Source organism: Oncorhynchus masou, unplaced genomic scaffold (assembly GCF_036934945.1).
Source record: "Oncorhynchus masou masou isolate Uvic2021 unplaced genomic scaffold, UVic_Omas_1.1 unplaced_scaffold_973, whole genome shotgun sequence".
Classification (NCBI taxonomy): domain Eukaryota; kingdom Metazoa; phylum Chordata; class Actinopteri; order Salmoniformes; family Salmonidae; genus Oncorhynchus; species Oncorhynchus masou.
The window spans coordinates 90,190-111,371 of record NW_027016239.1 but is presented as its reverse complement, the minus strand read 5'-3'; the positions used below and the strand labels follow the sequence as shown (position 1 = coordinate 111,371).

Genomic DNA, 21,182 nt, shown 5'->3' with positions numbered 1-21,182 from the left:
CTTATAACAAATAAGAATTTACTGTTTAAGATAGGTTGTTGCATAGTAAGGTGTGTGTGTGTGCACAATATGAAGTGGTTTTGTTCCAGAGTGAGTCAGTATGCCAGACTCCGCTGGAGAGACAATACCACACAGAGATCATGGCTCAGGAGCGGACCAGGGGCAGATGGAACTGCAGGATTTTCACCTACACCGATTCTGACTGCGACACCAATTGGGAAGGGGTGGTTTTTCAACAGAATCTCCATTTCTGTAACAGTTCTGTAACCAAAGACTCTGGGAGACGGGAAGCAAGTATAGGGGGAGCTGGAGCAAACGTGACAATTTCATTATTCAAAACAAAGCATTTACCTATTTTCTGTCCAAAAGAAACGTTAGTGTTTTAAAGCTGTTTTTGATATCCTCACTACAGCACTCCCAGAGTATGGTGACGCAGGTCAAGTCCTATCCTACCTTACTGGCACATAGGAAGGCCAATGTCAGACACTGTTGGTGCACTGTAACAATACTTGTATTATAGTTCATCCCAAAATCAAAACTTGGAAGATGTTTTTGTATCCCAAAGTGGCCTCATGTCAGATTTGTCCTTATGCATGTACATACAGTACACTGATGAAATATTATTATAGTCTTTCAGGCAGGTTAGAGTCTTTTCTATGAGGATGACCTCTCCTCTCTTTTCCTCCTTTCAGCGTTATGTACGTCATAAAGACTACCTCAACAGCTTGGTTGGCCAGGACTGAAATGGTATGCATGTAGTTTCTAAAGATGACATCATCATCTGCCCTTGTAGCCCACACACTTGAAAACCTCAACCACTGCTCCCTGCTCCAGAATTTACAATGTTGAATGATGCATTGCCCAACAAACTGCATATAATGGATCTAATTTACTGGTGAGTGGATGCTAATTCATTTCATTGCTGTAAGTAGTTAAGGAAAGAAAAACTGAATACATCAGTGTAATATAAATTGCCTGATTTATAAAGGTTGTATAAATCAAGAGTGCCAAGAGCTATGTCTACCGTATGTGTAGAACAACACAAAGTACAAGCCAAAATGAGTGGTCTTACATCCAACTGACAATCTAAACCTTCTTGCATTGATTTGACCCTGAACTTTCAGAGTTTTATTGACTCTTCAAACCAAAAGCATCAGTGAAGAAACCGTGTACCTTTTAAGCACTACCTCAAACCCCATGTCCAAGTATATTACATTTCAACGTATAACAAATGAGAGAGCTCTGTCATTCAATGAGTTTTCTATGTTATCAATCTGTCAATGAAGACACTGGTGCCCCTGGGTGAACCATCAGACTCGGTCATGTTTGCTGTGAAACTCTGGGGGGCATTGACAGACAGACTGGAGAGAATGTTGAGAATGTAGATGTTGAGCCACTGGAGCCCAGTGACTGCTGGTTTGAGAGGCAGATGTCTGCCAATGACTGTGTCCGTGACTATGTCCATGGCCTTGACTGTGGCTGCAGCTGTGTTCATGTTCGTGACGTTACCCAAAGCTATGCTTGAGGTGCTTTCTCAGTACTCAGGGTGGGTGGACCGTCTTCCTTCTCTATTGATGTAGGGTCATACAGGACATCAATGTTAAGGGGCACAACTTTCACTGGGGACAGGGAGACATCCCCCCCCCCCCCCCCCATTCTGAAACTACATTTTTGTCCCCCCCAGATGTATCATTGAAAGGTGATACAAAACGAGGCAAAAGTGTGTTTTAGGGCCATGAGGACGCGGATGGGTTGGTTGTTTGGACTATTTATCTGACCGGATGGGAAAGAAAACACTTCTAAAACCAAAGCTGTCCCTCAGCAGCCTGAAAGGCATCTTCTTATCTAGGACTGATGCTCCAGCATCAGACATGTCTAGAAGTGGGTTCCAGCCCCTTCCGTATGTTTCACCAGAGCAAGATAAGCAGAATGTGTGACACAGTGATGGTAGATTTTCCAAACAAAACATCCCGAGTGGTCTTATGTTCAGCATGAGGACTCAACACACATTTCAAGCATATTATTTATTTTAATTGAACCTTTATTTAACTAGGCAAGTCAGTTAAGAACAAATTCTTATTTACAATGATGGCCTACCCTGGCCAAACCCGGACAGAGCTGGGCCAATTGTGCACCGCCCTATGGGATTCCCAATAACGGCCAAATGTGATACAGCCTGGATTCGAACCAGGGACTGTAGACTGAGATGCAGTGCCTTAGACCACAGCGCCGCACATAAACATATTACCACTTAACTACACTATTAAGCCCACTTAAAGCTGTGACATACTGCAGTGTATCACAGTTATTTTCAACCACAATAAGGTTGGAGTAAGGATAGAGATCCCCCTGCTATGATGGGGTTGCAGAGGAAGAGAGTGTGGGACCAAAAGTGTTACTATGACCAGAAACAGCCAGGCCAGGGCTAACATGGGTACACTGACCCCAAAAAGAAAGCCCTTAACCATAAGTGAGTACACTGTGGCCATACCCATAAGGGAGGGGGATACAGGAACTAACCCCTCCACTTGATTCTGGGCAGATGCACCAAACAGTACCAGGCCCACGGTTGTGTACAACACCCCTGTGTTGATAGAGAGCAGCTGAAACATGAGGAGGAACCAAACAGTGCCCACACTCTTCTCAATCCCACCACAGAGGATCACCAGAACCCCAATGCTGAGGAGTATCTGGGTCTCTGTCTGGTGGTGGAAGGAGTATGTGATGAGCTTGGAAGAGGAGAGGATTAAACGGATATTATCGGGTTGACAGACATCAGCGGCATTGATGTGTTGTGCTCAAGCTTGCTGCTGAAGCCGACTGGCACAATATGTTACGTCATTAACGTTAGCTACACGTTGTAGCACGCTAGATAACGTTACAACAGACCCATTCAAAGTGGCTAGCTTGCTACTGGGCATGATTCTTGAGTCACTCAACCCCTCCTTGCTAAGGTACCATGCCCATTGGCAAAAACTGTAGTTCCAAGACTTTAGACATCTTCTGATAAACCGAAATATGTAGTGACTGAACAAAACTGATGATACTGTAACGAACCTGGGTTTATAAGCGCGGAAATGGACTCTGTCGCACGAGCATGCTTTTGCGGCACAGTCGATAGCGCGCCGGACCTCGGGCTAGAAGGTCCGAGGGTTCGAGACCTGCTCCCTGTCTGTTTCATTACAATACTATAATGACAGCAACAATGCCACTTGTTAGCCTGAACTCAGGAGTCAAACTCTTGAACCTCTGAACCACATCTTTCTAAACTATTCGGGTGATCATGTTGATGCTCAGTACAAACTTGTCAAACTACTAGAGGATAATCAAGCACAATACAAAATGTCAGTAACGACACTTTTCCTCCAATATTGCACAACACTTTAGCCAAGACTTGAGAAGCTAGCTTGCTAAACCAAAACAAATGTACTGAACTTCCGCATTTGGATTAATCACTTTCACAACCACAAAGATACTGTTGCGCAGACCATGAAGTGCGTTAAAGGCAGTGCTGCATTTAAAGACACTTCCTTCCACCTGCTGGCTTGTGCCTGAAATGTGATGACCAAGGAGTCCTCAACAGCTCATGTGAGTTAGATAGAAAGTTAGATATATTTGATTGGACAGTTTAATAAAATAATAAAACCCGTTTAATTAAATAAAACGTGTCATGCCAGGGACAACACAATAAAGTAAACGGTTTCTATTGTGGTCCCTTAATGTTACTCAAAGTAAAACAATAATACAACAAAATATTTGTCAAGGAATGGTTTCTTCCTATTGATATCATGTTGGTCTATCTATGTAAAACGTCCAACCAACCAGCGATACAACCATTACTCAGTCAGTAAGATATAAAAAGCACATCACGTTCGTTATTGAGCTACAACCAGTGAAAATATGATACCACCAGTCCGGCTCCAAACAAGCGTTTTTCTTGTGACGTATTAAGCGCAGTCATAAAGCTGTGACCCAAAATGACGTAACCATGCATTAATTCACTACATAAACGGTGTTCAGATTTGATTTAATCTGTTCAATAGTTTTCTTCACTCAGGTTGTTGCAGGTAATCTTTGGCCTTTTGGGGCACCTCCTTCCCAACATATATATACATATATAGGGAATAGGGTGCCATTTGGGATGCCATCTTTGTGTGTGTGTGTGTCTGTGTGTGAGTCAGGATGTGTTTTGTGTCTATTAATTGATGGAAATGTTTCCCTCAGAAAGAAAGATGGATCGTAATGATGAGAGAATCAAAAGAGCTTTAAGACGCCGCCCTTATGTGGTAAATATCAAATATTTGTTTGTTTTGTCCTGTTTTTGTTATATTATCACATTTTAAATTGAGTGTTGTGTTCACAGTTGAAACCAGTTAGGGTGAACACCCCTGATTCCGTGTTGTGGCCAACCGGCAAGGTGCACAGAAGGCCAAAGCCTGTAAGTCATATCTGACCTGAAACAAAAACACATACACATTAGTTATGCATTCTGCATGTACAAACTGCAGTTCTCAGAATTAAAGCAAATGCAGATATCCCTATCTAACTTCATTGAATGCTGTCTTGACAGTCTAATTCAGTGCAGACCCCTCAGATCCACAAAAGGCCTGTAAGTCACATTCAAATTCAACCACATAACAGTCCTTATATTATTTATTGATACACAATTCAAGGCCAATATGAGCAAAGCAGTGTTGAATTCATTCTTTACTGTTAACAGCCAATCATTGTGAGCTATGGGCAGGACCAGACATCTGGGGATGGATGGAGCATCAATCCAGAGCCTCTCAGCCAGGTCATCTCTGCTGTTCCCATACAACAGATAGACCAATCTGTTGATTCATATGGCCATTTTGGTTGGCTTGGTTGAATTGACAATTATCCATTCGAGATGCTAAAGAATCCTGTACTATGGAAGATCTTTTGCCCCACCCCTAATGTTATGGGAGTTGCATTTATTGCATTTTCAGTTACCCATGTATTACTCACTACTTGTACAACCATGTTGGATTGCCTACATATTCTATGTATTCTATGGCTGCCATGAGTACATGCCTTTCTCTGTCTCCTCAGTCTGGAAGAGTGACTCGGCTAATAGAGAGAAAATATCATGACGTGATCTCATCCTCCAGTTCTGATGACTTTTCCATCTACTCCTTCACTGACTGTGAATCTGAGGTAAAAGAGTTGTACCCTACCGTCCATGTCTTTGTTGAGTGACATCACTGGGAGGAGGATGGTCTCTGATTAGTTGACTCTGATACACAGTGTGATGATGAGGATCATGAAAGGAGGACATCAAAGCTGAAAGTTGAGAATGGAAAGGTGACAAAGCTTGATGTGAGGGATATGGACAAGGATGATGATCTGTCTCTCCACTCCTTTGATGAGTCAGACTTCCTGGTAAGTTCTGCATATTAAATATTTTATATATACATGGGGGATTGGAAATTATGCAGACAATTACTTATTGAGTGTAGTCATGTATCTGCAATGTGTATAAAGTAGTTATAAAATATTTCTACAGACTGTGTTGAACATAGCACTTTCCTGATATGTTACTTTACTTTCTGGTCCTACAGAGCCCAGGGGAGGTCTCAGGTCCTGTATCTGTCAAGAATGGCCTCTCTCCTCTTGTAACCTCAGCACACTGGACACTGGCTGAAACCCTACGGGCCCTGCCCTCTGCTGTAGGCTCTCCCTACCCAGTAAATGTTCCAAGGCCTCGGACTCCTCTCAACCCTGTCGCTCCGCCCCGAACAGAGAACTTCCCATACCGCCACTGCCCTCGCCTGGCTCCCATCACCAACCTGAGCGAGACCGGCAGGAAGCTGCTCCAGGAAATGGCTGGAGTGGCCCCACAGGTGAGAGGAAATACAAGAAGGGAATATTGGCCATAAGTCCTTCTATAGTATAGTATAGCTGTAGGTATAGTAGCTCAAGAGAAGAGAAAACCCATAAACTTACATTTATCTGCTTGTCCAAAATATTCAGGAAGGGAAGTTCAATAAGAAAAAGAAGGGCAAGGCCAAAAAAGAATTGAAGCAAGAGAAGGCCAGTAAGATGCAACAGATGGGAAATGTTGGAGAAAGTAAGGAGGAGGACAAGAAAGAGGAAAAGAAGAGTCTGAGGAAGAGGTGAGGAAATAGAGGAGAGAGAAGTGGAACATAACCAGGGAATACTAGACTAGAGAATTATAGAAATAGAATGAGGTAGCAGAGAAAGAGCAGCTATCTGATGTGTAAGTGCAAACTTAAGCAATAAGGCACGAGGAGGTGTGATATATGGCCAATATATCACGGCTAAGGGCTGTTCTTAAGCACGACACAACACGGAGTGCCTGGATACAGCCCTTAGCCGTGGTATATTGGCCATATACCACAAACCCCCAAGGTACCTTATTGCTATTATTAACTGGTTACCACCTTAATTAGAGCAGTAAAAATAAATATTTTGTCAAACCCGTGGTATACGGTCTGTTATAAACTGGGTGGTTCAAGCCCTGAATGCTGATTGGCTGACAGCCGTGGTATATCAGACCGTATACCATATGACAAATTATTTAATTTTACTGCTCTCATTACGTTGTTCACCAATTCATAATAGCAATAAGAAACCTTGGGGGTGTGTGGTATATGGTCAATATACCATGGCTTAGGGCTGTATCCAGGCACTCCGTGTTGTGTTGTGCATAAGAACAGTCCTTAGCTGTGGTATATTGGCCATATACCACACCCCCGCGTGCCTTATTGCTTAAATATACCACGGATTTCAGCCAATCAGCATTCAGGGATCGAACCACCCAGTTTATAATACTATTAATTCTCCTGTGGTTTTTGATTGACAGGTTTCTTCAGTGGCTGCTGTCCAAATTGAGATGTTCAAAGAAATAATGGCCAACTATTACTTCTACACACACACACACACAGATTTTGAGTATTGGTTATTCCTACAACACACACAAACGTAATTTCAGAGACAAGAACTATGATTAGCAAAATACATATATTGGTCTCATTCTTATATTTTGAGACATGCAGCGTTATTAAATATATATATATATATATTGATCCCCATACAGCCTATGATAATGAGTTGGATTTACATGCTTAGCCTTGGAAATATAGCCAGGAGAAGCAGGGTCAACACCTCTACTCATGCCATAAGTGCCATGACATCTTTAGTAACCACAGAGAGATAAGACCTCTGTCTCCACAGTCTCATGCAAAGGACATCACCAACCTTAGGGCAGTGTCACTGGTATTGGGGTCTTCGGTCTCCTTTGGCCAAAGTGAAGAGTTGAGGGCCCCTTACTGGTCTCCTTGCAATATCTGGTCTCCCACACAGAGATGGAAATCTACACCTGTTTAGACCTTGGAGGATATGGATTCAGATGAAAGACAGCAGAGAGATGCAGAACTTAAAAGCTTCAAACACTGTGATATGCAAATGTTGGACCATTGTACACTGACGTGAAGCATGCATCTGGTCTGAAGCATGTCAAAAGAGTAGAAATGAACTGGGACTGGAGGAATACATCACATTTAAACTAAATTAGCATGTATCTGATTTAGCTACACTCATCTGTACTTGAATTGTGCTGTTTGAAACGTGCATTTCCAATAAAGATTTCTAAATTGCAGTTATTTGTGTCAGACAGATTTTTGTCTTAATTAATTACATCAGGGGTTCTTAAACTTTTACATCAAGGGAATATTATTATACTGATATTATCTTACCTGTTATCAGTGGGGGGGGGGGGGGGTTTGTTCTGTTGCTCTGGACTGTATCCCACGGTAGGTGGTGGTAGTGAACCAATAAATATGCTGTCAAAAACCTTACAATTAAGTAAGTTGCAGTTGGCGTTTGTGTGGCTTTTAGTCCTTGCATTGCCATTACAAGCAAGACACTGTCGTTAGCTCTCAAAGCAGATGATGATAAACACCCAGTATATTTCTTGACCTGATCCCTGAGTTTGCCATGAAAACATGGCATTCAGCTAGCTAGAATCCTGTTTACTTTGTTTATATTTACAATGGTGTTTACAGGATTCGTATTCAGAGAGTCACCTCCACAGCAGCCCTCTCCCAACACCTTCAGCAGCAGGTTTGGACTCAACAGGAGAGGGGAGGCATTGAGCTGGCCACCCTCAACTCACAGACTCAATCAGGTGTTAACACAGTTTTGAAACATGAAGATGATGTTAGATGTTTTGAAACAGAAAGATGTCAGATGCTTCTTAGTTGAGTAGATGTCATTTTTGTGGTGACTAGATATGGACCACAACATCTTGGTTTTGTTTCAGCCAGAAATGATGAGGAGGAGTTTGTGGTAGTCTGGCAGGAGAAGCTGTTCAGTCAGTGTCCTTATAACAAATAAGAATTTGCTGTTTAGGATAGTTTGATGTTGCATAGTAAGGTGTGTGTGCACAATATGAAGTGGTTTTGTTCCAGAGTGAGTCAGTATGCCAGACTCCGCTGGAGAGACAATACCACACATAGATCATGGCTCAGGAGCGGACCAGGGGCATATGGAACTGCAGGATTTTCACCTACACCGATTATGACTGCTCCACCAATTTGGAAGGGGTGGTTTTCAACAGAATTTCCATTTCTGTAACGGTTCTGTAACCAAAGACGCTCGGAGACGGGAAGCAAGTATAGGGGGAGGATTTATTCATAAATAGACATGAAACTAAAGACGAACAGTGTCTGGACAAGAGAAACAAAACAACATCGATGCAGACATGGGAATGAAACTGAGGAAGTGACAGATATAGGGGAGGTAATCAATCACGTGATGGAGTCCAGGTGAGTCCGATGAAGTGCTGGTGCGCATAAAAATGGTGACGGGTGTGCGTAATGATGAGCAGCCTGGCGACCTCAAGCGCCAAAGAGAGGGAGCTGGAGCAGACGTGACAATTTCATTATTCAAAACAAAGCATTTACCTATTTTCTGTCCAAAAGAAACGTTAGTGTTTTAAAGCTGTTTTTGATATACTCACGACAGCATTCCCAGAGTATGGTGACGCAGGTCATGTCCAATCCTACCTTACTGGCACATAGGATGGCCAATGTCAGACACAGACGACAGGACAGACGCCCAGTGTAGGTCCCTGTTACTCACCAAAGTGAATTATTATTAAAGTGAATGTAATTGAAGCAGCATTGATGCGTCGTACTGCTTTGAAGACAAACAGTGTACCGGTATGTTCACATTACACCATACCCTTGTATGCAAAATGTGTTTGTGGTATTCTGTTGGTCTGCAGTGACCGCACCATCCCCAAGTCCAGGCTGATTACCTGGGACCCCTCAGAGGACTTTGTGAAGACCAACCTGCACATCATGGGGAACCTGGGACGAGCGGGCAAGTGAGTACCACAAGGGGAAAAACCACTATGTAGCCTATACACTTATTACATTGCTTTGTATGTAATAACTTTGAAGTAGATTCCAATTCAGGCATTGAAAAGTGGCATTTTATTATTGTATTTCTCAGACTTGGCCAAAAGGAGAAGGAATGCTTGTCTGCACGATAAGAGCAGATGGAAATGGAGTGGTTACCATCAAACCGGACTTCAACAAAGGCAAGGAGCCCTACAGGCCAGGCGTCAGAGCCGGTGTAGTACGATTAGATCTTAGTCCTGTATTGACATTTTGCCTGTTTGATGGTTCGTAGGAGGGCATAGTGGGATTTCTTATAAGCTTCCTGTTGTATAGCACACTGTATTACTTATACAACTAATATAAGGACAGGACATGAGACGGGGAAATTAACGTGGGCATTGTTTAATGGGTCCATTTAATGGGTCCTGTCAAGCCAACACCTTAAGTCCTACTCCAATATGTCCAAACCTCTCGATGTGTTCGCTCGGTGTTGGATTAAAGTTGCTACAGAACGTGAGTCAGCTGAGACCTCCTTCCTTGGGGAGAGCATGCCGGCCACACTTCTTTATAGCAAGTCTCTCACGTGTACACACATCTTTGATGGCTTCACAGGCACTATCCTACTTCTGATACCTATGCAACAAACTTGGGGGTAGCTCCAACTGGGACTCCAGCGACAAGCAAGCCAACACCTTATTCATTGCACCAAGAGATCAGAAGGTGGTTGGTAAGTGTTGGGTTAAGCTTGCTACAATATATACCTATATAGGGTAATTTGTGATCTGGGTGAGGCAGCATTGCCACTAGTGCTCCCAACACAGCAAAACACAATCTTTACCTTCTTAACCTTAACTAACCTAAAGTCAAATACATTTAACCACCATGTGAGCAGCAAGTTTAGGGTTAATGGAGTGAAGTGGGTAATGGGTAGGACCACTAGTATGAACTATATGTCTATACATGGATGGATGCTCTTCATCAACACCATCTTTTCTGTGAAACTAGATATCAGCAATCAATCAACAAGACTAATGAAATGGGGCAAATGAAGACATTAGAACTGCTAAAGGCAATATATTATATTCTGAAACCAATTTCTTACTGGTATATTTTGAACATGATCTGTCCATCCTGAGAGCGACGCTCTCTCTCCTCCCCTTCTCCTCAACTCTCTTTCTTTGCATGTGCTGGGGCGAAGTTTCCCCTAAATACAGATCTAGGATCAGCTTCCCCTCCCCAAACCTAACACGGACCATTAGCGGGGGGAATTCAAATCTGATCCAAAGCCAGGGTCTATTTGGGGAACTTGTCCCCTCCCCTACAACACGACACGTGGATGCGGCTTCCTCAGTTCACCATGCTCATAAAGAAAACAGCAGTGTATTTCAGCTGTAAGTATTTTGCAGTTACTAGCGATATTATTTTAAACGAATTTACCTAGCTTCGTTATTATTCAACAATTACTCGGCCAATGTAGCTGTAGCGGGCTACATTTCGTAGACGCATGGAAGTATTAGCTCTGTTGTAGCATTTTGTTAGCTTGCTAGCAGTTAGCTAGCGAGCCATTTTTCCTGGCTATACTGATAGGTTAATTAGCCAGCTAGCTGCTAAAGGTTGCTGGAGTAGACATTAATACATTTCGGAATGGATTATTATTGCATTGTTTATCTTTGCTATGATGTCTAAGATGTTCTCAAATGGAAGAATGTTGTGTTGTGCATAATGTTAAATAACTCCATAGGAGTAATGTTAAACTAGCTACTGGTACCTACATTGTAATGCAAATGTGGTCCAAGCTCGGTTGCTTTCCTGTGGCATGCTGAGTTATTTGCGCAAGTCACAATGTGAGACATTTTGTTTAGAGGTGATTGTATTTTGAAATGGCAGCTAGGGAAAGGCATTAGGAATATTTCACTAATCAATATGGATATCCGGATGGTCCAATTACATTTCTTTTTTTTTGTGAAAACATGTTTTATTTGCTGCAGGACTGGCAGAGACAGTGCGGTGCGTGAAGGGAAGGTTTGATTTGGAGAGACAGTTGTTGCTGTCATAGGTAATCTGTCATTTGTTAATTAATTGTTTTAAAATTGTAATCTAAAAGCAGGAATCTCTAGTGCCAAGGTATGTAGCCAACCGTCAACCACCCCCTCATTTCCTTCATTTTAAAGTTGCAATCTGCAGTTGCAAAATCCATTTTTGAACCTGCAATTGAATGATATATACTCATTGATTCTTGAAGAATATAACTTATAAATGCTTCATGAGCTTAGTTCAACAGTTGTACCCCATCAGAACTCAGCATATAAGCTTGTTTTACTTCAATGTGGGTAAACAAAGTACATGTAAACAAACACTATATAGCCTCAAAACAATATGGTTAAACATGGATCAATCCACTAATGAGAGGGAAATGTAGCCTCAAAATGAGCTGTTATTGGCAGAGAGATTCCAAACTCTTTTTAATTGGTCTATTAACTTAGACCACCTGGTGATGTCACCAAGCAAGCCAAAACTCCACCAATGCAAAACCTGCTGATTTAGAATGTCTTATGTAGATTGTATTTTCAATCGGCAACTTTCAGGAAGTTACACTGATAACATTTATTCATAGTTTCATCAGCTGTTATACAAATATGATACAAAACACCAGTTGAGTGACACCGGTTGCATCGGTGAGTATGAACCTGACAGCGAAAGCTCGAGTGACAGGTGTTCAGAACTCACACAGCCTGGTAATTCTGTGACGGTAGACACCGGCTGCTTTCGTAAGCAAGGGAACATCCGCAGTCTACCGTCAAACTTACCAGGCTGAGTGAGTTCTGAACAAAAATGTAATGTCGTTGCTTGCTAATATGTGGATTTGTTGTTACTCTTATGTATGTTCCATCCTTTTGTGTTTTTCAGGCAAGCCTGGGAAAGAACTGAGAAAACGTATTAAGAGTCAAGACAGACACCAGAAAGAGGCCCAAGAAGACTTGGACGCAGGAACAGAGGACAGCGAGGGATGTTCAGAACTCACTCAGTCCGGTAAGTTGGTGAGGGTACACTTCGAGACTGCTTACCTGACACGGAGGAAGTCTTTTCTTTTTATCTCCTCTCCTATACCTTCCCTATGCCCCCCTCCCCTATTGTGTTGGACCGTCATGTGTTTTAATCTTTTCTTTGTTTGCGATTAGGTTTGGAGAATGACTTCTCAACCCAAGACTAAGAGCAGCTGTGAGAAAGCATCAGTTTGGAAGCATTTGGGAAAATGTAAAGTGCTAAAGAAGGTTCCCGGCAAAGAGGATTGACTGTTATGGGTCAGAGCCAGCTCTCACAAACAGAACATGAAAAGACATGAAAACCTGGTGCACAACAAAATGCAAACAGAAAAGGCTCTCCGCAGCCGGTAAAAGGCTAGCATGCAACGAAGATGAAGTTCACACAGGTGAATGGGAGAGTTGTAAAAGACAAAACGCTTTTTAGACATAGCTCCAAAATGCAGGTGCTAGTTGAGCTCGTGAGCTGGTTCTGCTCTTTTCTCATGTTTTTGTTTTGTGGTGGAAAACTTAGTGTGTTGAGCATAATACGTCAACCCTGTTACCAATAGATAAAGGGGCTAGACATTTTTTAGAAATTGTATTTTTTGTCTGAAACGTCCAATTCAAAAGCTTCCATTCCCCTTGGGTTGGCGCACAATTGTCCCAGCGTCGGTTAGGAGAGGGTTTGTCTGGCAGGGATGTCCTTGTCCCACTGCGCTGTAGCAACTCCTGTGGCGGGCCGGGCGCATGCATGCTGACACGGTCGACAAGTGTATGATGTTTCCTCCGACACATTGGTGTGGCTGGCTTCCGGATTAAGCGGGCATTGTCAGGAAGCAGTGTAGCTTGGCAGGGTCGTGTTTCGGGGAGGACGCATGGCTCTCTACCTTCGCCTCTCCCGAGTCCGTAGGGAGTTGCGGCAATGAGACAAGACTATAACTACCAATTGGATACCACGAACATTGGGGAGATAAAGGGGTTAAAAGAAAAAAAAATAACAAAAAAATATCATATGAAACCCTGTTATGGTCAGCCTTTACTTAATAGGCACTTATTGTGGTCATTTTTTTGTTTAATCTCTTGAGATGGGAAACCATTTTCTATTTTTGTTTTTATTCATTTGAATATGGTCTTTATAACAGAAGATACAATTAGGTGAACTTTTAGTTATGAATATAAACTGGCAATATTCTAGTGGCCAATCTTCGTTGCAATAGGCCCATGAAATAATATCAGCTTTTATGATGCTGGTAAAGATAGTACCTTTACAGACGGCCCCTAACTGCGCAGTGTAGCCTATAGGTTATACACTGAGTGTACAAAATAGTAAGGACACCTTCCTAATATCTAGTTAGCCCCCCACCCCATTTTGTCCTCAGAACATGGATTCTACAAGGTGTTGAATGCGTTCCACAGGGATGCAGTCCCATGTTGAAGCCAATGCTTCCCACAGTTGCCAAGTTGGCTGGATGTCCTTTGGTTGGTGGAACGGAGCGTGAAAAAACCATCAGTGTTGCAGTTCTTGACACAAACCGGTGTGCCTGGCACCTACTACCATACTCCGTTCAAAGACACATCTTTTGTCTTGCCTGTTCACCCTCTGAATGGCACACATACACTATCCATGTCTCAATTGTCCCCAGGCTTAGAAATCATTCTTTAACCTGTCCTGTCCCCTTCATCTACAAGTGACATCAATAAGGGATCATAGCTTTCACTTTGATTCACCTGGTCAGTCTGTCATGGAAATAGCAGGTGTCCTTAATGTTTTGTACACTTAGTGTAAATTGTACAATAATTATTCATTTATGGGTTTTGTTATGTAGCCTATTGTTGTCACTTTATTGAACCTGCCTGCAACCCACCCGCCTGGGGACTGTGGGTTATGAGACAATCCCCGCATCACTAGCTTGCATGTTCTGCAGCCTTTTAGAGATAGGGAGAGGATGACTGGGATGCAGTTTGGCATTTATTGTCATGAATCTTGCCCTGTCAGCAGTTCTGCAAAGTGGTCACAAGCTGGCACAGGCATAAAGTAATATATGATTTTAAACCTAACCTTAACCCTAACCACACTGCTAATCCTTACCTTAAATTAAGTCCATAAAAAACAATTATTTTCCACAAATATTTACAATCTTGCCAATTTTGGCTTTGCATCTGCCATATCTTGAGAAATTTCTGCCTCCAGGGCAATATTCATGACAAACATCAAGCTGCGACTGGGAGAGGGAATGTAAAATCGATAACTAAATAGTTTTGACAATTAACATACTTGTTATTATGAAAAGTACAATATGTCCATGTACACATCAGATAGATGCTCTTTCTCTGCTACCTCATTCTATTTCTCTAATTCTCTGGTCTAGTATTCCCTGGTTATGTTTCAATTCTCCCTCCTCTATTTCCTCACATCTTCCTCAGACTCTTCTTTTCCTCTTTCTTTTCCTCCTCCTTACTTTCTCCAACATTTTCCATCTGTTGTATCTTACTGGCCTTCTCTTGCTTCACTACTTTTTGGCTTTGCCCTTTGTCTTTTTGACCTTCCCTTCCTGAATTCTTTGGACAAGGAGATAAAGGATTGTAAGTTTATGGATTCTCTTCTCTTGATCTGCAAAATCTAGAGCTTTGCGATTCTGTAGAAGGACATGTGGCCAATATACCCTTCTTGTATTTCCTCCCACCTGTGGGGCCACTACTGCCATTTCCTGGAGCCGTTTCCTGCCGGTCTGGCTCAGGTTGGTGATGGGGGCCAGGTGAGGCATGTGGCGGTATTGGAAGTTCTCTGTAGCGGACGGAGTGATAATGACAGAGCTGAGAGGAGTCCGAGGCCTTGGGACATTCTCTGGGGAGGGAGGGGCCACAGCAGAGGGCAGGGCCTGTAGGGCTTCAGCCAGGGTCCAGGGTGCTGAGGTCACGAGCAGAGAGGCTAGTCTTGCCAGACACAGGACCAGAGACCTTCCCTGGGCTTTGTAGGACCAGAAAGTAAAGTAAAATATCAGGAAAGGGCTATGTTAAAAACAATCTGTAGATATACTTTATAACTACTCTATACACATTGCAGATACATGACTACACTCAATAAGTAGGAGTAACTTACAAAGCTCTGGACATTGTTATTTTTTTATGACTTGAGGAGCCTGTTCTCGACTATACTGGTCTGTATTTTTGCCATGCTGTCTATAATTTCAGCCATCTCTCCAGTGCATTTCTTGAATGCCACTTTCAACCTCCAAGTCATTCAGCCAACTGTCCAGGTCTACTGCCTTAAGATCATCTTCACTGCAGTTTCTCTTCATCACTTGGATCAGTGCCCTCACCTGCTCGCCCATCCTCTTGACCTCCCTAGCCACGTCTTCATCCCTCAGTCTCTCCTTTCTCCTCCCCATTCACTTCGCAATCCATCCTCTACAGCACCCCTCATTCTTCTTCTGCCTCTTGATTGATGTCCTGACCGTCATTGTGCGTCTTCAGACCTTCCTCCAGGTTGAGTTCTATTGAGGTCAGGTTCTCTTTGATCCTCCTCAGACTCTCCTCGTTGGTGTTGGTCCACTGTGTCTTCTTGTCCAGCTGCTGCCTGCAGGGCCGGACAGTGGGGACCACCTCCATCTGGTGTGACACCTTCTTCAGGTCACTCACAGAGGCAGGGAGGAGGATGTTGGGCTTGGCCACAATACTCTCAACAGATATAGGGTCAAACCACTGAGATGTGACACGCACACACACAAATTTAAAAGATGCCTACCAGTTGATGGTCCTTCAGTGGTCCTTGTGGTTCCTTTGGAGGCTCTGGACTGTCCTCAGTAGAGGCATCATTGCCATCATCAAGCTGTGTGTCAGAGAGCTAGCTGGTCATAGTCCATTCTCCACATTCAGTGAAAGAGTTACTCAAAAATGTGTAAGTGGGGAAGAGGAGATAGACAGGTCATCATCCTCGTCCATTTCCCTCACTTCAAACTTGTCACTTTTTCATCCTCAACTTTCAGCGGTGGTGTCCTCTTTTCATGATCCTCATCATCACACTGTGTATCAGTCAACATGTCAGAGACCATCCTCCTAACAGTGATGTCACTCAACAGACATGTACGGTAGGGTACAACTCTTCTTCCTCCGATTCACAGTGGAGGAGTAGATGGAAAAGTCATCAGAAATGGAGGATGAGATCACGTCATGATATTCTCTCTCTATTATCCGAGTCACCCTTCCAGACTGAGGAGACAGAGAAAGGCATGTACTCATGGCAGCCATAGAATACACTGGCATTGACCCTCAAGGAAATATAGAGTATGTAGGCAATCCAACATGGTTGTACAAGTAGTGAATAATACATGGGTAACTGAAAACTCGCATAACATTAGGGGTGGGGCTAAAGACCTTCCATAGTATAGGATTCTTTAGCATCTCGAATGGATGATTGTCAATTCAACCAAGCCAATCAAAATGGCCATATGAATCAACAGATTGATCTAACTGTTGTGTCTAATGGAACAGCAGAGATGACCTGGCTGAGAGGCTCTGGATTGATGTTCCATCCGTCCCTAGATGTCTGGTCCTGCCCACAGCTCACAATGATTGGCTATAAACAGTAAATAATTAATTATACACTGCTTTGCTCATTGCAGAATGTATAACTAATGTGCATATGTTACTGATTTCAGTTCGAAATGACTTATAGGCTTTGTTCTTCTGTGCACCTTGCCGGTTGACCACATCACAGAATCAGGGGTGTTTACCCTCATTGGATTCATCCGTCAACACATCACTCAATTTAAAAGGTGATAATATAACAAAAACAGGACAAAACAGACATGTATTGTATATTTACCACGTAAGGGCTGTGTCTTAAAGCTCTTTTGATTCTTTCATTATTACGATCCATTGCTTTCTGGGGGAAACATTTCCATCAATATTGTATGAATATATATATAATATATATATATGTGTGAGTGTGTATATACACAGATTTGTATAACATTAAGAGACCACTGCAAAATGATCCGTTTCTCTGGGTTTACTATTTATAGGTATGTGTTTGGGTAAAATGTACATTTTTGTTTTATTCTATAAACTACTGGCATTTCTCCCAAATTCCAAATTCAAATATTGTCATTTAGAGCATTTATTTGCTGATCAAAATAACAAAAACCGACGCGGTGTTGTCAGACCTCGAATAATACTAATATTTTAACTTAGGAAGAGTTCTGAAATCATTATTTGGTGGAATAACCCTGATTTTCAATCACAGCTTTCATGCGTCTTGGCCACCAGTCTTTTACGTTGGTGTTGGGTGACTTTATGCCATCCTGGCTCAAAAATTCAAGCAGCTTGGCTTTGTTTGATGGCTTGTGACCATCCATCTTCCTCTTGATCACATTCCAGAAGTTTTCAATGGGGTTCAGGTCTGGAGACTGGGCTGGCCGTGACAGGGTCTTGATCTGATGGTCCTCCATCCACACCTTGATTGACTTGACTGTGTGACATGGAGCATTGTTCTACTGGAAAAACCAATCCTCAGAGTTGGTGAACATTGTCAGAGCAGAAGGAAGCAAGTTTTCTTCCAGGACAACCTTGTACGTGGCTTGAATCATGCGTCCTTCACAAAGATAAATCTGCCCGATTCCATCCTCCACCAAATTTAACACTGGCTTGTAGGCCTTTCCAGGTCTCCGTCTAACCATTAGACGACCAGGTGTTGGGCAAAGCTGAAAATTGGACTCATTGGGGAAGATGACCTTACTCCAGTCCTCTACTATGGTCTTTTGAAAACCTCAGCCTGGCACTTCTTTGCTTCTCATTGATGAAGGGCTTTTTTTCGAGCTTTGCACAACTTCAGCCCTGCCCCTAGGAGCCTGTTTCAAACCATCCTCACCGTGCACTTCACCTCAGCTGCATTTGCCATTTTTTTTGTAGGTTAACTGCCTTGTTCAGGGGCAGAATGACAGATTTTTACCTTATCAACTCTGGGATTCGATCTTGAAACCTATTGGTTTCTCGTCCAACGCTCTTAACCACAAGGCTACCTGCCACCCCAATGAACTGCTGTCTTTGACATTTTAAGGATGGAAGCATCCTGCATCCCTCTGCCAGTGAAGCCCTTCTTTTCCTCACTCAAAATTTTCCTTTTCAAGTCTTCTGGCATGGTTAATGGTTATTTTTTGATTCCCAATTACTTTTGAGGTACTACTAGCACTGATTTAAACATCCAGCTGGTCCTATTGCAAGAGGATAGTGATGACCACAGCAGTGGTTTTTATACTTTTCCTCATTAAATAAGATTTGGTTCAGGTGATCACCTAATCAGTACCCCATTCAGTAGAATGAGGTGTGCCTGTGTTGGAAATCAACAGACACTGGAATGGAATTTCTGCCATACATGTAGAGATGCTGATTACAGAAGCATTTGTTAATTCTTTCCAGAGCTCTGAGTGTATGTGGTACCCTGTATACAGGTTGGGAAGGCTGTGCACCAAAAGGCCAAAGGTTACCTGCAACAACCTGAGTGAAGAAAGAGATTATACAGATGAAATCAAATCTGAACAGTGTGTATGTAGGGAATTAATGCTTGGTTTCGTCATAATACGTCACAGCTTTATGACTGCACATAATACATCGCAAGAGAAAGGCTTGTTTGGAGCCTAACTAGTGGTATTGTCTTCTCACTGGTTGTCGCTAGCTGAATAACGAAAGTGATGTGTATATTTCCTACTGACTGAGTAATGGTTGTATCGATGGTTGGTTGGATGTTTTTTTTTACATAGATAGGCTAACAGGATATCAATAGAAAGAAACCATTCCTTGCCCCCAAAAAAACAATTTTGCACATTGAGTAACAAGCACTAAGGGACCACAATGGAATTCGTTGATTTTATTGCGTTGTCCCTGACACGTTTTATTTTATTAAACAGTTTTATTTTTTTTACTAAACTGTCAAATATATCTTTCTCACTCAAATGGGCTGTTCAGAAGTCTGATCATCACATTTCAGGCACAAGCCAGCAGGTGGCAGTGTCTTTAAATGCATCACTGCCTTAGTGCACTTCATGATCTGCGCATCAAATAACTTTGGTTGTGAACGTGATTTAATAAAAATGCGGAAATCCATTACATTTGCTTTGGTTTAGCATTCGATCTACCCTGTCTTAGTTAAAGTGTTGTGCAATATTGGAGGACAGGTGTCGTAACTGACATTTTTGTATTGTGCTTGATTATCCACTGGTATTAGTTTGACATATGTACTGAGCATCAAAAATCAGTTTTGAAAGATGTGGTGGAAGAATGTGGGGTGAGCTGTTGTAACTTCTCAAGGAATATGTTCTGTGTTGGACTGTGGTGTTATGCGTTTCATAGACTACTGGTATGTCTGCTTCCTAACACAAGGCCATTGTGTTCCGGAACTATTGATTTATAGAAAACACTTGTGTGAATACAATATGATAGTATTATCACCTCCCACTATATAAGGGAAATGTAACCATTTCATCCTTGCTGTGAAATTACAGGTGGCTCTCCTCTGCAGCTGCTTGTATTAAATATGTTTATTACATTGTTAAATATAGAATTATCACCACAGCAAACAAAGTACTTGGAGTCAAACAGACAGGCCTGGATGAGATCTTTAAGCTCAGGGCCCTCCGCAAGTCTCACAAAATCATTTTAGACCCAAGCCACCCCTTTTACCCGGGCTTTGAACTTCTCCCCACTGGGCACAGGTACAGGGCACCCCTCAGCAAGAAAAACAGAACAAAACAATCATTTGTGCCAGGTGTGATATCCCTCCTAAATAGCTCGGGCTGATGTTCCTATCGAATCAGTAAGGCCAGCAGGCTAGTCATTTTTTAAATGTTTTATTGGTATGTAACTGTTATGAAAGTTGTATTGTAAATTTTGTTTTGTATTTAAACGCCACTTTAAACGTGTACATGACACTGCAACAAAATTTCCCCATGGGGACAATAAAGTCAGTAAGTAAACCCTGCCTTAGTCTTTGAATAGAATTTTCCACAACTGTAGTTCAGAGGTTCAAGAGTTTTACTCCTGAGTTGAGGCTAACGAGTGGCATTGATCCTGTTATTATCATGTCATTTGTTTTGTTTATTGTCAATACATGTCTCAGGTTATCAAAGGATGCCTTCAGTCTTGGAACTACAGTTTTTGGCAATGGGCATGGTAAGTTAGCAAGGAGGGGCTGAGTGACACAAGCTCATCACATACCCCTTCCACCACAAGACAGTGACCCAGATACTCCTCAGCATCGGGCTTCTGGTGCTCCTCTGTGGTGGGATTGAGAAGAGTGTGGGCACTGTTTGGTTCCTCCTCATGTTTCAGCTGCTCTCTATCAGCACAGGGGTGTTGTACACAATTCTGGGGCTGGTAGTGTTTGGTACATCTGCCCAGAATCAAGTGGAGGGGTTTGTCCCTGTGTCCCCCTCCCTTATGGGTATGGCCACAGTGTACTCACTTATGGTTAAGGGCTTTCTTTTGGGGGTCAGCGTACCCATGTTTGCCCTGCCCTGGCTGTTTCTGCTCATAACATTTTTGGTCCCACACACTGTCTTACTCTGCAATGTCATCATCACAAGGCAGGATCTGTATCCTTACTCCAAATAACTGATGCACTCTGCAGCGCCAGTTTCCTCCCAACACTTTGCTGCGGCTGGCTTCTGTGTATAGAAGCAGTGTGGCTTGGCAGGGTTGTGTTTCGGAGGACGCATTGCTCTCGACCATTGCCTTTCTCAAGTCCGTAGAGGAGTTGCAGCGATGGGACAGACTG

General features: G+C 42.6%; 1 protein-coding gene and 1 long non-coding RNA gene across 2 annotated transcripts; both read left to right on the top strand.

Annotated features, from left to right (window-relative positions):
* Window positions 1-692: 692 nt before the first annotated feature.
* LOC135538494 (uncharacterized) lies at window positions 693-6,208 on the top strand. The gene is made up of 10 exons (XM_064964383.1): window positions 693-747; window positions 835-895; window positions 4,225-4,286; window positions 4,364-4,438; window positions 4,571-4,609; window positions 4,721-4,795; window positions 5,074-5,178; window positions 5,269-5,403; window positions 5,583-5,864; window positions 5,995-6,208. The coding sequence occupies exons 3-10, from the start codon at window positions 4,233-4,235 to the stop codon at window positions 6,139-6,141; spliced, it is 912 nt and encodes a 303-aa protein (XP_064820455.1). The 5' UTR covers window positions 693-747; window positions 835-895; window positions 4,225-4,232; the 3' UTR covers window positions 6,142-6,208.
* A 4,504-nt stretch (window positions 6,209-10,712) lies between these two features.
* LOC135538488 (uncharacterized) lies at window positions 10,713-14,380 on the top strand. Its single transcript, XR_010455428.1, has 4 exons — window positions 10,713-10,780; window positions 11,378-11,445; window positions 12,297-12,419; window positions 12,569-14,380. It is a non-coding gene; the product is annotated as an uncharacterized LOC135538488 (long non-coding RNA).
* Window positions 14,381-21,182: the final 6,802 nt, after the last annotated feature.